Raw genomic sequence first — 21,424 nt, forward strand, 5'->3', positions numbered from 1 at the left:
AACCGATCATACCTTGGGGCTGCGGACTAAAAAATTGTCTGAAAGCATCAGTCAGACGGCCACCTTCTCCACCGCTCCTTCTGACCGATGCCTCAGCAACACGTTGTCCAGGACCAGGAGTTTGTAACCTCCCAGTCTCTGGGAATGCGTTGCACAGACCTTTCTGCAAGGCCTCCCGGAGATGTCTCATCCTCTGCTCCCTCTGCGATGGCAAGATAAGGTCGGCAACCTTACCCTTGTACCGTGGATCAAGGAGAGTGGCCAGCCAGTAATGGTCCCTCTCCTTGATCCGAAGAATACGAGGATCCTTCCGCAGGCTTTGCAGGATCAGGGAGGCCATGCAGCGTAGGTTAGCTGAGGCATTCGGTCCGGAGTCCTCTGGGTCACTAAGGACAACATGATCCGCAGCTACTTCCTCCCAGCCACGTACAAGTCCACGTGTTTCTTGGGACTGTAAATCATCCCTACAAGACTGCTGCTGCTGCTGCTGATGCTGATACTGAGTGCCAGCCTCCACCTCCATGCTGACACAATCATCCTCCTCCTCCTCTTCCTCCTCCTCATCCTCTTCCTGTGTGATGGGTGGCACAGCAGGAACACTGTCTGGTTAAAGGGGCTTTGAGAGGCAAGGAAGTCCTCCTCTTCCTGCCTCTGTTCTGCCTCAAGTGCCCTGTCCATTATTCCACGCAGCGTATGCTCCAAGAGGTGGACAAGAGGTACAGTGTCACTGATGCATGCACTGTCACTGCTCACCATCCTTGTGGCCTCCTCAAACGGTGACAGGACAGTGCATGCATCCCTGATCATGCCCCACTGGCGTGGTGAGAAAAAACCAAGCTCCCCTGACCCTGTCCTGGTGCCGTAGTCGCACAGGTACTCATTGATGGCCCTCTGCTGCGTGTGCAGCCGCTGCAGCATGGCCAATGTTGAGTTCCATCTGGTGGGCATGTCACATATAAGGCGGTTCTTGGGCAGGTTCAACTCCTTTTGGAGCTCAGCCAGCCGAGCACAGGCATTAAATGATCGGCGGAAATGCACACAGACTTTCCTGGCCTGCTTCAGGACATCCTGTAAGCCGGGGTACCTGCCCAAGAACCGCTGCACCACCAGGTTAAGGACGTGAGCTACACAGGGCACATGGGTCAGCTGTCCCTGTCGGAGGGCGGAGAGGAGGTTGGTGCCATTGTCGCAAACCACCATTCCTGGCTTAAGCTGGCGTGGCGTCAACCACCTCTCGGCCTGCCCCTGCAGAGCTGACAAAACATCCGCCCCAGTGTGGCTCCTGTCCCCCAAACAAACCAGCGCAAGCACGGCATGGCATCGTTTTGCCTGCGTACTTGCGTAGCCCCTGGAACGCCTACAGAGCACCGCTGGTTCTGAGGACAGAGCACTGGAAGAGGCCATGGAGGAAGAAGAAGAGGAGGGGGTGGAGGAGATAGGTGTGTCACAACCAATAGTAGCATTTTGGAGGTGTGGTGGCGGAACAACCTCCAACACTACTGCACCTTGTCCTGCATCCTTCCCAGCTGCCAGAAGAGTGACCCAATGGGCCGTGAAAAAGACAGGTAACGTCCCTGTCCATGCCTGCTGGACCATGAGTCAGCGGTAATATGCACCTTACCGCTGACCGCCCTGTTCAGCGAGGCAAGGACATTGCCTTCCACATGCCGGTAGAGAGCCGGAATCGCCTTCCGGAATGGCGTTTGGGGACCTGCCACTGAGGAACCGCACATTGTACAAACTCACGGAAGGGGGCCGAGTCTACCAACTGAAAAGGCAGCAGTTGAAGTGCTAGCAATTTAGCCAAGCTAGCATTCAACCACTGGGCATGTGGATGGCTGGGAGTGAACTTCTTTCGCCGGTCCAGCAGCTGGGGCAGGGACATTTGCCTGCTATAATCGGACGTGGGTGTACCGCTAGCAGAGTTCCCGGAAGCACTTGGCTGTGACACACCTAATTCTACACCTTCATTCCTCTCAGAGCAGGTTTCAGAGAGGACTGAAGGTCTAGTGGGGTTGGAGATGCCAGCTGATGAGGAGCAAGGAGAGGTCCGCTTTGTTCTTTGGTGTGGGTCTTTGAGGTACGCTTGCCAACGAGCTGCATGGCAGGTCAACATATGTCTGGTCAAGCATGTGGTGCCCAAGCAGCTGATGTTTTGGCCACGTGAGATACGCTTGAGACATATGTTGCAAATAGCAGCGGTGCGATCTGATGCACTTGTCTCAAAAAAGGCCCACACCAAAGAACTTTTAGAATAACGCGCAGAAGCAGCGCTCTGCACAGGCGGAGCTCTGCGGTGTGATTCAGTCGTTGTGCTGCCCCTAAGCTGGCCCCCGGAGGGCATCCTGCCTCGTTGGACATGTGCCTCCTCCTCCTCCTCCTCCTCCTCCTCCTGCTCCTCTCTCCTTCCAGGCACCCACATGGAGTCAGTGCCCTCATCATCCCCTCCCTCTTCATCGCTGTAGCAAACCTGGCAGTATGCTGCAGCTTGTGGAACATGACTGCCAGATTGCTGTCCTTCTTGAGCATCCCCTCTCTCTGCGCTCACGCTACTGCCTTCCTCTAGCTGAGTGTCATCATCAGAGCCCACAAAACACTGGGCATCCTCCTGGAGCATGTACCCAACACTGTCCTCAAAGAGTTCAGGAGACTCCTCAGGAGGACGTGGTGGGTCTAGGGAAGGAGTCACTGATGATGACATTGAGAGGAGGGAAGACGATGCGTTGGCAGCTGCTTTGCTAGTACCCTGAGCCTGGGTGAGAGAGGATGAGGAGGATGAAGAGGGCTTGGTCATCCACTCTACCAAGTCGTTGGCATGTTGCGGCTAAACATGTTCAGCTGCTGAAAAGAAGGACAAGCGTGTCCCATGGCCACGTGCTGATGACAATGCACCGCGTCCACGACCAGCACTGTTGTCTCTAGACACAGAGCCTGCTTGCCCTCTTTTATCGGCTCGCGCCTGTCTGCCTCTCCTTGCTGGCCTTCCAGACATGGTAATGGCCTGAAGGGAGTTGGGTAAAAAAGCAGTTGGGTAGTGTATATTGTGCTAGAGGCACACAACACCCACTAACTCCTGCAGATGCCTTTATTATAGAACACCAGAGATAAAGTGGTATATACAGATGTATACTGTGCTGTGCTGGAGGCACACACAACTTCCAATAACTCCTTCAGATGGCAAGTGGTCTCAAATAGAGAAGAGCTATGTAGGTGGATATAGCGGTATGTACTAGGTACAGAGCACGCAGACAGCACGCACTTGCTCCTAACACTACTGACTGCAAGCTCTATTATAAAAGATAGATCACTAGCTATATAGGTGAGGTGAATATAGCGGTGTATACTGCGGTCAGGGCACGCAGACAACAACCACTACACAACAGCAAGATCGAAAATCATGTGAAAACGATCGGTGTGTACTGTGTTGAAGGTACACAGAACACCCACTAACTCCTGCAGATGCCTTTATTATAGAACACCAGAGATAAAGGGGTATATACAGATGTATACTGTGCTGTGCTGGAGGCACACACAACTTCCAATAACTCCTGCAGATGGCAAGTGGGCTCAAATAGAGAAGAGCTATGTAGGTGGATATAGCCGTATGTACTGGGTACAGAGCACGCAGACAGCACGCAATCTCCTAACACTACTGACTGCAAGCTCTATTATAAAAGATAGATCACTATCTATATAGGTGAGGTGAATATAGCGGTGTATACTGCGGTCAGGGCACGCAGACAATAACCACTACACAACAGCAAGATCGAAAATCGGCCGAAAACGATCGGTGTGTACTGTGTTGAAGGTACACAGAACACCCACTGCTTCAGACGCCAACACACTACACAAGGCCGCCGCGCTGGCGGCCTTATATAGTGTGGGGCGTGCACTACACAGCCTGAGCTATGATTGGCCACAGGCATCCTGCCTGTGGCCAATCATGGCTCTCCTCGCTGCCGGCACTGCGATTGGCCAAGCATGCGGGGTCACAGTGCATGCTTGGCCAATCATGAGCCAGCAATGCACTGCGCCATCGCAGTGCATTGTGGGCCGTGAGCGCCACATGAATTTGGCGCGAACGGACCAAAATGTTCGGACTTCGCCGAACGGACGAACAGCCGATGTTCGAGTCGAACGTATATTCGACTCGAACACGAAGCTCATCCCTATTCACGAAAAACTTTTAATAACCTGGGTAGAAATAAATCTGAGTACATTTGATAGACTTCAATTGGCAGTGCATCGTCCATGGGAGCTTTAGACATGGAGAACAGACTTGACTGCCTCCTGTGACTCTTACAGAGTTAGGGGAGTATCCTGGCTAGGCCTTTGAGAATCCAAAAACTGTGATGGTTTCAATAAGCCATTTACATCACCTTGCTAGCCCCTGCCACCAGCCAAGATCTGGCTGCATTGCATAGAGAAGCACAAAGATCCATTGATGATGTTTCTAGGTCTAAAATGATGTATGTACTGAAAATGGATAAGTAAAATACCATTAGCATGTTGATGGGGTTGTGAGGAGGAACCAGGGAAGGCAAAATATAAGCAGGCAAAAAAAAATTTCTCCTTTAACAATGCAGCATAAAACACAAGGGTGATGCCATGGTCAGATGCCTTGCAATATGAAAAGCCCTAACCCTTTCAAGCATAACATGGCTTGCATCTGTTCTTACCTTTCTGTCTGTATTTTCCACCAGCTGTAGATCAGTCCCACCACTAGCACTTTGCAAAGCAGAAGGCTGCTTCCAAGAATGAATATCATCAAATGGAGTTGAGTGTCAGACTGTGACCTTTAAAATATGAAACACATATGACTTAATTAATAAAAATGCATTTAGTAACCTAACTGAAAGGAGTTGTAAACCCTCTTTGTTTTTCACCTTAATGCATTCTAGCAACAGGAGATGGGAGCATGCCCGCACGAATGCCCTGAGGGAGATCGCTTCTCCAATGAGTCACTTGAGAAGAGGAGGAGCCAGGAGCACCGCTGAGGGACACCAGAAGAGGAGGATCAGGGACACTGTGCAAAACCAGCTGCACAGAGGAGGTAAGTATGACATGTTTTTTTTTTTTAAACAAAGGTTTAGTTATCCTTCAACTCACTTTATGAGCTCTGTCCCACGTAAGAGTAGTGATTAGTTCAATGCACATGGTACCTGAAGGTATGTGCATTGCAGTGTGCTTTTTTGCATTTTACAAAGCCCCAATGCATATATTCAGTAATAGAACATGACATTGCACAGATGTGAAGACTTTGAGCCCTGGTTCACAAGAGATTTGTTATGCCATTTGACATGTCAAATGGCATGCCAAATCAGCGGATATTGCCGGCAATGGCACAGTCCAAATCACTGCAACGCTGACTGCACCGGTTCCCAAAAGTAGTTTCTGTACTACTTTTGGTGACTTCGGGGTGTGATTTCAATAGACATCTGTGCAGGAACCCACTCAGATTTCTCTGAAATCGGCCCAGAAGTCAGGATTGACATGCGGGTAAGAAATTGTGCAACTGAACTCGCACGATTTCAATTCAGCATGTCAGTGTGAACCCCTAGGCTTAATGCTACATTGTTTAACACATGAAAGCACATGGTTTGTCCATTAAGAAGATTTCCTTTCACTTCCTATTCTGTTTGTCTCTTGGAAAGGAAGTGAGGAGAAATCTCCCTAATTGAGAGTGCACATAGCCATAAAATCCTGATAGAGACACTAAACATTCCTCACTCACTTTTTTTGTGTCTCTGGGTAAATCTGTTCCGGTGACAACTGTCTGAGGCACCCCTGGATGACGTCAAACGTATGGCGAAATGCGTAGGGAGGAGGAACCGTTACACTCGTTTCCTGGAAATACAGGTTTTTGTATGTGTGCCGCCAAACACATACGGATTAAGGAGTTTTTACATTACATATCTTGTAGGTGCAACTTCTAAGTTCACTAAAGCTCTTAAGATTTTGCATTGTGTGGAGTCTTCTTTATTTTGGGGAACCGTTATGATCGCCCTATGAGGAGTATCGCTATTCCTTGTCTAGGAGACTTACTGGATTTAAAAAGCCATGGCTGGGTTTGGAGCCACAGGTGTTTCTGACCTTTTGTAATAAGAGGTCAATTTGATCTGGTAAGAAAGCCCTTTTTCAGGCTTTGGTGGTGGTGTTAATTCACAAGATCACTTTCCAACGTGTTGGATGGTGGTGAAGAATTACTGACCCCTTTATTGGATTATTTATGTTACTGGACTTATTTTCACTGGTTTGATCTAAATTGGCTATTGGCACATCCATAGTCATTAGATCATCTTTCTTTGGTTTATTAATTTTGTTATATGTGTTTATATGTTATTGTTTTAGATAAGTAGGGAAGGGTAAAACTGCCGAGATTGCTTTTTTTTTTTTTTGCCGTGTTACATTAGATAGACTTGCTTTCCAAGACTCAACAGGAAGTGAGAAGAAATCTCTCCAAAAGTAAAGAGAATCCTTTTTTAGACAGTGTTAACATAGAAATGTTTTCCTTCTCTGACATTTAAAAAATTTAGATTTCCATCTCAAAATGGTCACCAGGACACTGAGCAGGTGAATCTCCCCAGCAGGGGCACTAACCATAATAACTAAGCTAAAACAGAAAAAATATGGCTATGCACTTTATGGATGTCAGACTGATGAGCTTTGAATACTTAAATAAGAATAGTTGTTGGGGACTAAAGTATATTTGAACCCTTACTTTGTAAAATAGCCCATTCAGTTCAGAGTGATTGTAAAGGATTTTTTTTTTAATAACAACTATGTCATACGGCCCCACTCTCTGCTCACTGGTTGGGATTGACATATCCAGTTAGGAGAGGGAGAAGCTGCAGCTCTTAGTACTGGATTGAGAATGGGCTCTGGTAAGTATAAAGGGGGGCTGAGGGAGGAGCTGAACACAAAATGTTTTTTATCTTAATGCAAAGATGCCCTTAAGATAAAAAAAAACCTTCTGCCTTAACCCCACTTTATGAAAAAACATTATCAATTCCTTTTTTTAACCACTTTCCAACGTCATGGACTTTGAGTGGAGATATCTGGATGATGCCTGCAGCTGCAGGCATCATCCAGATATCTTTTTTTTTTTCTTCAATCAGTGATTCTCTACAATGTAAAAGCCATCCTAGTGGCTTATTAGCTGTTGGATTGCTTTTACAGGTAGCAGGAAGGAACGTCCCCCTCCCACTGGAACCTCTCTGGGCTCTCCCATGTGACCGGGAAGCCAGAGATCTGATCCAAAGGTGGCGTGGGGTTACCACAGGGCTGGCTGAGGACTGGATGGTCCCTGGTCATCTCTATGACCCTGGGAGGCTGGAAGCAATGTCGCTTCCAGCTCTGACAGATGTAAACACTTTTTTCCCCATAGAAAGCAGGGACCCTAGATCTCTCTATAGAAAAGACCCGTTGTGCCTTATTTCCATCACAAGGGATGTTTACATTTCTTGTGATCGGAATAAAAATGATAAAAAAATAATAATAGTGTAAAATAAAAAAAAACAGGGACAGTGTAAAAAAAAATACACTTTAAAGCGCCCCTGTCCCCTCTTGCTCACACGCAGAAGCGAACACATATGTAGGTCGCGCCTGCATATGTAAACGATGTTCGCACCACACATGTGAGGTATTCCCGTGAACGCCAGAGTGAGAACAATAATTCTAGTGCTAGACCTCTTCTGTAACTCTACACTGGTAACCTGCAAAAAATTTAAAAGCGCTGCCTATGGAGATTTTATAAGTACCATCATTTGACGCCATTCCACGAGTGTGTGCAATTTTAAAGAGTGACATGTTAGGTATCTGTTTACTCGTTATGTTACAAAAAAAGCCACTTTCAGACATTTCTTATTCACATGCACTTACTCCACAGCTGGGTGCATATCACTGCTCAAGACCAGCTAATGCAAACAGGGGACTATGGCTGTGCAATCTATATCAGCACAGTTGCTTGTAGTCTCCACCAAGTGAATGTGGAATGGGTGACAATGCAGGAGCACAGTTGGGAGACAGTTGTCACCCCATAACTGTGCTTGCATAGGGACATTCATGGCTGGATCTCAAAGTTAACCATGGCAGGATGACTTTCACTTTTAATAAAAGCTGGCTATTTAAAAACCCAGATAACATTTAAAAATACACGAACACACTAAAGTTTAGAAATACTTGAAATCACGCTAAAAATGTGTACTAAAAAAATCATGTATGCTGTTTATTTCACACACACACAATCACTCTTATTTGCAGTTATATTTCCACTACAGTATGACAGGTCCTTGTTAATAATTAATTTGTTAAAACTCTGAAGATTAATATGTACAGAAAAGCCAATTAATAATACAAATAACTGGAGCCTCTTTCTTACCCAGAAATACTATACTGGACTTTATCCAAAGGTGAAACATTTCCTGGTAGATTTTCTTCAAGTACTAGCACTCTGATCTTCTGTAGAATGGCAATGTCGCCAAAAATGGCTGTCCTGCACTGATATACACCAGCATCATCTTTTTGCAGATTAGTAATATTTACTGTAACCGTGCTTTCATATGCATTATCAGAGATTGTGGTGTTCCCGCTTGTTTTGCTGCCAGACAGAGAATAACGATGAGCACTGACCACAGCCTGGCAAGAACCAGCTTCATCCTCTTTGCACCATAACTTCCTTGCCCATCGATCTGCGCGGTGTCGGTATGGACAAACAATGGTCAGTGTTTCTCCTAGTTGTCCTGAATATACAGTGATATTGTTTGCCAGACATGAGACTGAAAAACCTGATAAATAAGCACAATGACAAATCCGCTGTGAAATTATTTCAACAACTGAAAGGAAAATAATTATTACTCTTAATAAAAATGTTTTATAAAATTTTATAAAAATGTATACAGTATACACACACGCTGGACATAAGCCATTGACTTGGACACTATTTCAGTTACACAATTGCATATACATTAGTATGACGAGACGTCCCCGTTTTGCGGGGACAGTCCCTGGATTGGGGATGCTCTCCCCAGACCAAATATGTCCCCGGTTTTGTCCCCGGATTGGCACCGCAGCAGCCATGACCCATTTTTGGCTGCTCAGGTGCTTCCGCATTTTGGGTCCAGCCGGCCACCCAGGAGTCGTGCCATACTGCCCATTGCCTGTCCCATCAGCACTTCCCGACTCCTCCCTCACTCTGCCGCCTGTCCAATCAGACACTCTGCCTCAAATTGGTTCCCGCCCAACCCTCCAGCCACTCCAGCCTCCTGCATGCACTGCGTGCACTGTGCTCAGCCTACCTGTGAGAACCAGCCTGAGAGGGAAAGCATAATTGGTGAGTGAGCCATCCACTCTGTGAACAGCTCTCCTCTCTCACCAGACCTCTTTGCTTTGTCTCTTTCCCTTCTCATTTCGTTCTCCCCCCTGTGCAGACTGGGGGAGGGGGATTGTGCTGACTGGGGGGGGGGGTTGTGCAGATTTGGGGGGGATTGTGCAGACTGGGGGCTTACACAGTGCTCTGGATGGTGGTCTGAGAGGAGGCCTGTAATGTACACAGTGCTCTGGATGGTGGTAAGAAGTATCTTTCTTTTTTATTTCATGGACAAAATAATGTATATATAATACAATCATTACATAAACACATACCACATACACTGCTTATATGATTTGAGGGAAATAGGATTATAAAATTATTTACCATTTGCCAAAAAAAAAAAAAAATATATGTTTCCGGATTTCATTTTGAAAATCTCTCTCTTAATATACATTCATGTTAGCAATGTGTGTTTACTATAGTATGACTGGGTTTAAACGGCCTAAATTCCTATGGCAGCAAATGTTACAATAATTTCTATGTTCCATTTCCTTTTAGAATCTGCTTGTATACAGTATAGGTTATTAACTTTCAAACTACTTACTACTTATAGTATCTGTGAATTTGGTATATTTGTTTAGTATGGATATGGGGTTTCTTTAACATTTATTCGTTTTGTGTGTGTATTTCTGTATGTTTCATGTACTAATGAAGGAAAAAAATTAAAACCAAACGGAAGTTGAAAGTTTTTTTTTTTTATTTGCCACTAAACTTTTCTATCTATTTTAGTAATCTTCTTTCTGATAATAGCCCCAAATCTAGTCCTAGCAGTAGCCCTAAGGCTTTGTTCATTTTCCTTTTCTTTAATATAAAGTGGATTTTCACCCCCTGCTCCAATTAGTTTTTTTTTAAAGCACCTGCTTACCTGGTAGTGTGTTCTGCACATTACAGATACTCACCCACCCAGCAGATCAGCATTGTCCTGCTAAAATCCTCTTCTCTTCCCAAAAACTTTTGTTTAAAAAAAAAATGTACATTAAAAAAAAATAAAAAAAAATAAGTGCTTTCTGAATAGAGGACTAGAGAAGGGGTGGGGAGGAGGGATGGTTAGTTACATTAAAGCTAAGAACCAATGACTGCGCTAATGCCCCATACACGCGATCGGACTTTCCGACAACAAAACCATGGATTTTTGTTCGAAGGATGTTGGCTCCAACTTGTCTTGCATACACACGGTCACACAAATTTTGGCCAAAAATTATGAATGTAGAGACGTACAAGACATACATGATATCTCCATTACGAGCGCTAGTTATATCTCTGGCTAATGCTTGATTCCGAGCATGCGTGGACTTTTGTCCGACAGACTTGTGTACACATGATCGGAAAGTTCGACAACAAACATTTGTTGGTGGAAAATTTGAGAACCTGATAGCCAACACACGCTCGGACTTTCCACTAAAAAGCTCACATCCAACATTTGTTGTCAGAAAATCCGAACGTGTGTATGGGGCATGACAGTTACAGGAAAATGGCTTCAAGTAAATCCATAATCATAAATGTATAACAGGGCTTATGGAAGTGAAAACACACCTACAGTGAGCAATAACACACACAAAATGCTCAATCAGTGATCAATCCTACATTTAGCCCTAATTAAGTTTACCTATATTTAGACACTGCAGTTCATGAGGTTGATTTACTAAAGACTGACAGTAAAAATCCGATTTTTTTGCTAGAAAATTACTTAAAACCCCCAAACATTTATATTTTATATATATATATATATATATATATATATATATATATATATATATATATATATATATATAACCTGGGGGACAGGTAGCAGGTATAAAGCTCCCTGGGATGAGCAGTTTCTCAGGCACAGATACCAAGTCCAGAAATGAAGTGACCAACAGTGCTGTGTTTATTTGTGGTATATACAAGTCCATATACAGGTGCTGTACAGTGCTCCAGAAAACAAAATAAAGGGCAAAGTAGCAAAACAAAAAACCTAGCCGTGTCACGGCTCTAGCTATACTGTCTGCAGGCCCTCACTACCAGGCTGACCAAGCCTAGCGCTTGTCAGTCTCTACAAAGAACTGCTTAACAGGTTTTACCAACCTTACTCTCTTCACAGACCAACTTTGTGTGAATGTCCCAGGCAGAGAGCAAAGGCTGTCTGCTCAGGTGAGCTTAAATTAGCCTGAGGAAGAGGACCAAGACCCGAACTGGATCATGGATCACAGATTCCTGAATGTGTATGAGAGGAGCCTGGGAGAGGTATAAACCCCGAACAGGACTTTTCTTGGCTCTCTCTGGGACGCTCTGCTACATATCCTCCCCCCTTGTTTCAACCCCAGGGTTGGAACACCTGTGGCCCAACAGGAGTGAACACGGGACAGGGCATCTACATTCCCCATCTCAACACCTGGCCTGTGTTTTACGGTGAAGGAGTAATCCTGTAGAGCCAAAATCCACCGGTTAACCCGTCTATTAGTCTCCTTCTTTTGGGCCATTCACTTCAGGGGAGCATGGTCAGTTACTAACTCAAACTGGCGCCCTAACAAATAGTATCTAAGCGCATCCACGGCCCACTTTATGGCTAAACATTCCTTTTCAATGACTGCATACTTTTTCTCATGGTCATTGAGCTTTCTGCTTAGGTACACCACAGGGTGTTCTTCCCCATTGTGTACCTGCGATAGTACTGCCCCGATACCAACATCAGACGCATCCGTCTGAACCAAAAAATCTTTGGAGAAATCGGGGGCATACAGTACTGGCTGTGCACAAAGAGCCTTCTTCAGGACTTGGAAAGACTCCTCTGCTACTGAGGACCATTACAGAGTCTTTACCTTTCGTCAGGTCTGTCAGAGGGGCAGCTATAGTTGCAAAATTTGGAATAAATCTTCTATAATACCCCGCAATGCCAAGAAAGGCCCTGACCTGCTTCTTGTTTGCAGGACGTGGCCACTCCTGGATGGCTTCTATTTTACTCACTTGAGGTTTTATGACACCACGGCTTCCTCTAGACCAATGGCAAATTTTTTTGGATTTGCGGTAAAACCGCATTTGAAGAGGGAATCAAGGACAGCCTGGACACGAGGCAAGTGAGACTCCCAGTCAGTGCTATATACGACTATGTCATCTAAATAGGCTGCTGCATATCGTCCATGGGATCTTGGGGTCCTATCCATGGCCCTCTGAAATGTCGCAGGGGCATTTTGCAACCCAAAAGGCATTTTTTTATATTGAAATGAACCCTCGGGGGTCACAAATGCAGTCTTCTCTTTGGCGCTACCAGTCAGGGGTATTTGCCAATACCCTTTTGTCAAGTCCAAAGTGGTAATATAGCGAGCTTTGCCAAGTTGGTCTATAAGTTTGTCTATTCTGGGCATTGGGTATGTGTCAAACTTTGTAACTGCATTAAGCTTCCTGAAGTCATTACAGAACCTCCAAGTGCCATCCGGTTTTGGGACTAACACGATGGGGCTAGACCAGTCACTATTGGATTCCTCAATAACATCTAGCTCCAACATTCTTTTAACTTCATTGCTGATGTCTTTTCTCCTCGCTTCAGGAATTCTGTGCGGTTTGAGCTTGACACGCACCCCAGGTTCAGTAACAATATAATGCTGAACTGCTGAAGTCATGCCAGGTAACTCTGAAAATTTCTCTATATTCCTTATCAGGAACTCTCTAGCTTCCTGTTTTTTGTGAAGATGACAAGGTATCTGGAATTGTGACCTCAGGGATCAGAGGGAACTCAGTACCCTTAGGCGTTACCGGGAGGGATCTCACAGTTAACGCCAGTCTATCCTTCCAGGGCTTTAACAGGTTTACATGGTAAACCTGCTCAGGCTTCCTTTTTCCTGGTTGATACACCTTGTAGTTGACTTCCCCAACTCTTTCAATTACTTCAAAGGGACCCTGCCACTTAGCCAGGAACTTGCTCTCAACAGTAGGAACCAACACCAGGACCCTGTCACTAAGTGAGAAAACCCAGAGTTGGGCCCCCCTGTTGTATATTCTCTGTTGGGCTGCCTGGGCCTGCAGTAAGTGTTCTTTTACCATCAGCATGATTGCTGCAATCCTCTCCTGCATTTGAGCGATGTGCTCAATGAGACTTTTATGGGGTGTCTGCTCCCCCTCCCAAGTTTCTTTGGCTATGTCTAAAAGTCCCCGAGGGTGTCTCCCATGAAGCAACTCAAATTGAGAGTACCCCATAGAGGACTGGGGAACCTCCCTGATGGCAAACATCAAGTATGGTATCAGGAACTCCCAGTTTTTCCCATCCTTGTCAACAACCTTTTTTAACATGCTCTTTAACTCTTATTGAAGCGTTCCACCAAGCCATCCGTTTGAAGATGGTACACTGAGGTTCGCAACTGTGTCACCTTAAACAACTTGCACAGCTCCCTAGTTATTCGCGACATAAATGGGTTGCCCTGGTCTGTAAGGACTTCTTTAGGGATGCCCACCCGACTGAACACCATAAACAGCTCCTTGGCGATGTTTTTAGCAGAAGCGGTGCGTAAGGGAACCGCTTCAGGGTAACGGGTAGCATAATCCATGATTACTAGGATATGCTGATGACCCCGGGCAGACTTGGGGAGTGGATCCACAAGGTCCATGGCAATCCTCTCAAAAGGCACTTTAATAATAGGTAATGGCACTAAAGGACTTCAGAAGTGGGGTAGTGGGGCTGACATCTGACACACAGGACAGGATTGACAATAATTCTCAATATCTTTCTGTACCCCGGGCCAGTAAAACCTACGCAACACCCTTTCAGTCGTTTTTTCAACCCCTAAATGGCCTCCTAACAAGTGCCCATGTGCAAGTTCCAGCACCACCCGTCTGTATGGCTTAGGGACCACCAACTGTTCAACCACTTCACCATTCATTTTACATACACGATATAGTAAATCCTCATTGCTGCTGAAGTAGGGAAAACAGGGCCTGTCCCCTGGTTTGACAGGTACCTCATTAATCACTACTACATTTTCCCAGGCCCTGGTCTTTTCTTTGCTCAGTACCAAAATTTTCTTTGTGCACATTAAGGTCAGCAAACTCCAACGTAGGCTCGGATTCAGCAGACGGCTGTCCAGCTCTACTGGTGGTGGGGACTTCCTCAGACTCCTCCAGTTCTCCTGCCATAACCGATAGAGGAAAACCCAGGGAGCCCTGAGAGGAATCCTGTGTACCCACCTTGTCAGTAGTGGCCAGGAATTCTGGCTCTGCCACTGAGTCACGCACTGCGACCGGGTCGGGACGATCCCACAGTTCCCAAAACTTAGGGAAGTCCCTACCAATGATGGCCCTGTGCACCAAGTTGGGGACAAGTCCAACCTGATGGGCCACCGTACCTAAGGCAGTTTTAAACTGAACAGTGGTTATAGGGTACTTCCTGGTATCCCCAGGAATACAGGTCACAGCAATTTTTTTAGCATGACAATTTACAGGTTCAACCATTTCAGCTGTAAGCAAAGTCACTAGACTTCCAGAGTCCAGCAAGGCTATAATAGGTTTATCATTAACAGTCATTTGGCACATTGGTTTTCCCACATTTGGCGCTGCAGCGCATGAAACAGCTGCAAACATAGACTGTCTCCTAATGGAAAAATTGCACTGCATCGGTTCATCTGTCAATGGACAATTTGCTGCAACATGTCCCAGTTCTTGGCAACGAAAACACCTGACGTTTCCCCAATTTGGTTTGCTGACAGGCAATGGCTTCCCTTGTTTGGGACACCAAACTTCAGTCCTGGCAACAAAATTCCTCGTCCCTATTTCCTTGCCATCTTTACCACCCACTTCGCCTGGAACAGTCTTACCGGTTGCCTGGGAAGACCGTGGCTTTGGGTGGAAAGTCCATGCAGTTGTAGGGGTGGTGACCAGGTTTTCTGCAGCAAAGTACCTTTCAACGAGTTCCACGAGGTTGTCTGCCGATTTGGGGTCTCCTTGACTCACCCACTTCTGCAGGGAATTGGTAGTGACCTCAGGAACCGGTCCATGACCACACGCTCCACTATTTGTGGCCCAGACAGGGACTCCGGCTGTAGCCATTTTCTCACTAGGTGAATTAAGTCGAACATCTGCGATCTTGGGGGCTTCTCCCCTTGAAAGAACCAACTTTGGACCCGCTGTGCTCGAACTGCTACGAAGGGATACCAAGTCGTGCCAGGATTTCCCGTTTGACCTTTTCATATTCTCCCACTTCTGCTGATTCCAAATCATAGTAGGCCGCCTGCGATTCTCCAGAAAGCAAGGGAGCAACCAGTCCTGCCCACTGGGTTTTAGGCCAACCTTCCCTCTCAGCGGTCCGCTCAAACGTTAGCAGAAAGGCCTCTGGATCATCATCTGTAGTCATCTTAGAAAGAAAGCGACCCACATGGATGGCTGAGGGCTTGTCTCCAACATCAATTTTAGCAGGTGACCACTGTGCTAGCGTCTCCACAACCTCCATCAATGTTTTCCTATCCGCTTTGGCATCAGTGGCTAGCTGTTCAAACAGCCTCTGTGATTGCTCCTGTGCGATAGCATTAGCTTGCTGTAGTGCAGCATTAGTTTGCTCCTGTACAGCACTAATCTGTTGGAACAGCGCCTTGGTTTGCTCCTGTGCGATAGCATTTGTTTTCTGCTGTTCAGCGTTTGCTTGTTGTTGTGCAGCGTTGGATATCATCAATTGTTTTAGGATTTCCTCCATGTTTAGTCACTCTAGGTACTGGCCTTTTAAGTAGTAACTTACTACAGCTGGTCGCAGCCTCCACCATATGTAACCTGGGGGACAGGTAGCAGGTATAAAGCTCCCTGTTTCTCAGGCACAGATACCGAGTCCAGAAATGAAGTGACCAACAGTGCTGTGTTTATTTGTGGTATATACAAGTCCATATACAGGTGCTATACAGAGCTCCAGAAAACAAAATAAAGGGCAAAGTAGCAAAACACAAAACCTAGCCGTGTCACGACTCTAGCTATACAGTCTGCAGGCCCTCACTACCAGGCTGACCAAGCCTAACGCTTGTCAGTCTCTACAAAGAACTGCTTAACAGGTTTTACCAACCTTACTCTCTTCACAGACCTACTTTGTGTGAATATCCCAGGCAGAGAGCAAAGGCTGTCTGCTCAGGTGAGCTTAAATTAGCCTGGGGAAGAGGACCAAGACCCGAACTGGATCATGGATCACAGATTCCTGAATGTGTATAAGAGGAACCTGGAAGAGGTATAAACCCCGAACAGGACTTTTCTGGCTCTCTCTGGGACGTTCTGCTACAATATATATATATAATTTTTTTTTTTTTTACGGACACCATAAGGAATAAAATGATAGTAGTTAAAAAAAATTATGTCACACTTTTTTGCACAGTGGTTTTCAAACGCAATTTTTACATTTTAATTAATTAAAAACCAAAACATAATATATGCCCCACATTTTTTTGTATAATATGATGATGTTATGCCAAGTAAATAGATACCTAACGTGTCATGCTTTAAAATGCTCTAAAACAGTTTAGAGTTACAGAGGAGTGCTATAATTATTGCTCTTGCTCAGTCATTCCTGTCGATACCTCACATGTGTGGTACAAACACCGTTTACATATGTGGGCCTGAGCTACGTATGCGTTCACTACTGTACAGGAGCACGCGTGGATGGGGGCACTTTAAAAAAAATATCTATTTTATTTTTATGTTATTGAAAATATAATTTTTTTGACACTGTCCCTTTAAAAAAATATTTTTTGGTCACTTTTATTGCTATCGCAAGGGATGTAAACATCCCTTGCGATAATGCAGCATGACAGGTCCTCTTTATAGGGAGATCTAGGGTCTAAAATACCCCAACTCTCTCCTTTACCCTTTAAAAGCAAAAGATTAAAAACAAAACAAAAAAAACATGTTTACATGCCAAAACACTGCAGACGCCGCATGGTTCCTGGGCTCACTGATCTGTAACGCAAACCCAGGAACCACCAGGAAGCAGCGGAAGAGGGGGGACACCTCTTCCGACACTTCTAAAAGGGATCCAGTGGCAAATCTTGTGGCTGGGATCTCTTTTATTTGAAAAGCTAGTTGCCTGAGGGAAAAAAAAATGCTGGGGTTATGGCATCTTGTTGCAGCCATAACCCTGGTATTTAACATCAAAATGATGATGTAAATTCCCAGATAAGTAGTCGGCAGTGGTTAAGGGCTCATTCACAGGGGTACTCTGTGAATGAGTGGCTAGTTTGTGTGGTTAAAGCCATCTGTTACTCTATGGGAACGCAACAACTGTATGAACAGAGCTGCAGGTCCTAATTTGACTAGTGTGCGGGTGTGAAGCCCAAATGTACACAGTCCGTGTTCAAAGCCATATACTTGCACCCATACGCCTGTCCAAATTAGGATCTGCGACTGTTCTTACAGTTGCTGTATTCCCATGACATGACATAGGCTGCCTACACACAACGCCAGATCGCTCCAGTCACATAAACTTTTGATTCACACTATGCAGGACACAGCACCCCTATGAATGATCCCCAAGACTTAATTCAAACACAGAGCTTTATTTCAATACAGAGCTTTAACTTAATAGAGCTTTATCTTTTACATTTAGTAGGAATTGTGTAACGTATGTTGTGTTTGTGTCAGCTAATGATGATTTTAATGTATTTTTAGTGAAAATATAATTTTGCTAAATTTTTCTTGTAGTGATCAAGTGGCTAAACTGCTGCCTGATCACCGTTTACAAGCAGCAGAAAAGTACCCAACCCCCCCCCCCGGCTTGCATCACTGTTTTCAGGCTCTCCTGTCCTACTAGGGAGCTTGGAGTCACAGTGGGTTGTCTCAATGGGTGACCATAGTGACAAAGGTTGAACTTTCGTTCCCTAATCAGCTCTTTGGTGTATGAAAACGGAAGCAAGGACGATTTTGTCATTTCCAGTTTCAGCTGTTTGTTTACTAGCCAATACTGGCTAGTAAACCAGCTGATCTCAGTTTTATCAGCAAAGGGCAAAGGAGAGATCCGGGGTCCAGGAGCTAATCAGAAAAAAATTCAAGAGACTGCATAAAACAAAAATGAAATAAAATAAATAAAAAAAAAAGTTTAAAGCACTACCATGCTCCTGCGTTTTTGTGCAAATGCGAAAGCACATGTAGATCCCGGACACATATGTAAACCATGATTGTACGTATCACATATCTTAAGTATCACCATGAATGTCAAAATGAGAGAAATAATTCTAGTGCCAGACCCCCTGTTGAACTCTAAATTGGTAACGTGTAAAGGTAAGTTTAATCTATGGATAATTTTATGTACTGCAGTTTGTCGCAATTCCACAGGTGTTGGCAATTAGACATTATACTGGTGTTTGTGTGCACTATATTTTTCTTCCCCTAGAAATCTGTGTCTTAAAAATGGCTGCGCAAATGTCGTGTGAGATAGAAAATTTCAACAGTTACCATTTTATTCTCCAGGGCCCCTGCTTTAGAAAGTGTATATAGTGTTTGGAGGTTCTAAGTAATTTTCTAGTAACATAAACACTCATCTTTATTTGTACAGTATATGAAAAATGCCAGCACTGGCCTGGGCAACAGGTGGTTCATTTATTATTAGTTTATTATTTAAATAGCTTAGCTTTAAACCTGTAACAAACCAGAGCAGGTAACAACATTTTATGCACTGAACACATTAATACATGGGATAAAATTGGTGGATGACCCAAGCACACACTATATGTTGGTCTTGCTGTGTCTACAGGTTAAACAATCCAATAGGTGGACCTTGGGAGATTGGCAATACAAGGGATATGGCAGGTTGGAAAATGTTCTCCCATGTTCTGGGCATGTGGGGATGGATAGCAATAACCAGATCTACCTCTTGAGGAGAAATTGGACAAAACAAATCAGATTGGACGGAAATGCATGACTTTACTGTAAAATTCCTTAGTAAATTTGAATTAGTATTTTATTTCTGGTGAGCTTTTATTTATTTTTATTTTTTTTTGCAAAATAAACAGGGTATACAAATTCCACAGAAAAATAAATCCAGAAGTACAGCTAGTATTAGTAAGTGTACTGTCAACACCAAAAACATTGCTATACATACAACAGTTTTCATCTCATTCGCATGTACAAAACCTATTTCTTTCTTTTTTTGGAATCCCCATAGGGTCACAGCATAATCCCCATCCCCCCCCACCAAGTCATCACCAATGGTGTTTGGTGGCCTCTTGATTATAAAAGTATACGGTCCATAACCAAATAAACCAGGGCTAAGCCCAGAAGACCCAGCCACAGGGACCATAATTTGTCACATTTTCCCCTACTTCCCCTGTGCTGGTAAATAAACTTCTTCAGTCTGATTGTTTCCCCCATTTGAGCAATCTATTCCTGCAGTGTTCTGTAGATTTCTAGCGTCTCAATATTACTTACTAAACGGACCTGAAAAAGGGCTCTTGCGATAGCCGGCCTATGGGCATCTTCCACTTGGAGACTATACAATATACCTAATAGACAGTTTTTAGGGTCCTCTGGGATCTTAGCTTGGAAGACCTGACTGAAAGTGTCTATTACCTTCTTCCAATAAATTCCAACATCCCTCTAACATTGGGCTACTGCCCTGAGATGACTCTGGTAGGAAGAGGTTCAGTAGCATCGCATAACTGCCTGATATAAAACCCTTTATATGTGGTGACCTCAAACATGTACTGTAATTAAATATGGGGGCAGGTTCCAGCACCCACTGATCTACCCCCTTTTGGGCCTTTACTGCATGTTGAAGTTGCAAATAGTAGAAGTGCATAGATCAGGGTTTATCAACCCTGATAGATGGAGGTTGCTAGGAGTTCCTTGAGCAATGAGCAATTTCTGTCTCTCAGAGAAGTTCCCACTCACAACATTTTAACATTTTTGAACATTTTAGCTATCTCTAAGGGGGTAATTCTTCCCGATTGACCACTAGTGTAAGAAGCATTCTTCCCACTAACCATCACACAAAGAGTATCATGAGTTGTAGAGATAGTAATTTTTAGCAGGGGTTCCCTGAGACCGTAAAGTTTTTCCAAGGGTTCCTCCGTGTTTAAAAGGTTGAAAAAAGCTGGCATTGATGAAGGGAGTCTGGTGAGCTTTTTAATACTACTACTTTTTTTTTTTTTACTCCAAAGCACAATATGAATCTGAATATGCATGATTAAATTACAGCTATTGCCATAGGAGAACTGTAGACCAGAGCTGTTGCTGCAGAATTCTTACCCAGATTTAGACACTGCAGTTCATGGGGTTGATTTACTAAAGACAAATAGGCTGTTCACTTGACAAAGTCATTTTTTGGGCTTAGTGAATGTGGTGAAAATACATTTAGCAAAGAATACCCAATCACATTCAAGGAAAAAAATAAACAAATTGGATGATGGCAAGCCTAACCTCTTTGTCTAAGCTAAGGGGAATTTCAATGCAAAGTGAACGGCCTGCTACCATTTAGTAAATCAGCAGCATATATCTACATGTCCACTCCTTGGCAGTGAGCAATGACACTTAAAGAACTTGGACAGATATATAGGAACAAGACATATGATTTACAAAATGTGTTCTTTTTTTTTCCTACTTTCCAGAATTGACTCTTTTAAAAAGCAAGAGTTCTATCATCATAAATAATTTGCTAAATATGCTTTACTAGTCAAATATCAGACCTTGGTAGAGATATTGAACATCTAATATGAAAATATAGCATCTTACCCAAGAAAGTGAAGATACATATGAGCCAGGAGCAAACGTCCATTTCTGAAATATCTGGCACAGCAAATAAACCACAAGACTCCCTCTTTCCGAGACCACACCACAAATGAAGTAAAAGAGAGGAACAAGACAGTTTGTACAATGTTGATTGTGTAATGTGCTGAGCTAGACTTCATTAGGGCTAAATGTAGGATTGATCACTGAAGAAACATTTTGTGTGTGAAGAAATTGCGTAATCGTGGCATAATGTGAAAGGAGACCAAACGGGTACATAGTGATAGTTTGTACCTTTAGCTCTAAGGTGACATGAACACAATACTAAATGTAAATAGAACTCTAGGCCAAAATTAAAAAACATAGTGCAGTTATATACTGGTCATCTGTCCCACACCA

The 21,424-nt window shown here is 44.3% G+C and overlaps 1 protein-coding gene across 2 annotated transcripts in view; it reads right to left on the reverse strand.

Annotated features, from left to right (window-relative positions):
- LOC143982530 (triggering receptor expressed on myeloid cells 2-like) overlaps positions 1-21,182 on the reverse strand; it is a 39,247-nt gene extending 18,065 nt beyond the window's left edge. For both annotated transcript variants that reach the window (XM_077481357.1, XM_077481358.1), the window contains exons 1-3: positions 21,032-21,182; positions 8,381-8,786; positions 4,680-4,796 (exon numbers count right to left, since the gene is read on the reverse strand). In XM_077481357.1, the coding sequence (XP_077337483.1) occupies positions 4,680-4,796; positions 8,381-8,786; positions 21,032-21,074 (566 nt within the window). In that variant the 5' untranslated portion in view covers positions 21,075-21,182. The remainder of the gene's footprint in view (positions 1-4,679; positions 4,797-8,380; positions 8,787-21,031) is intronic.
- Positions 21,183-21,424: the final 242 nt, after the last annotated feature.

The sequence above is a fragment of the Lithobates pipiens genome, unplaced genomic scaffold, assembly GCF_037356315.1.
Source record: "Lithobates pipiens isolate NorthernLeopardFrog02 unplaced genomic scaffold, aLitPip1_a1.2 Scaffold_16, whole genome shotgun sequence".
Taxonomy (NCBI): domain Eukaryota; kingdom Metazoa; phylum Chordata; class Amphibia; order Anura; family Ranidae; genus Lithobates; species Lithobates pipiens.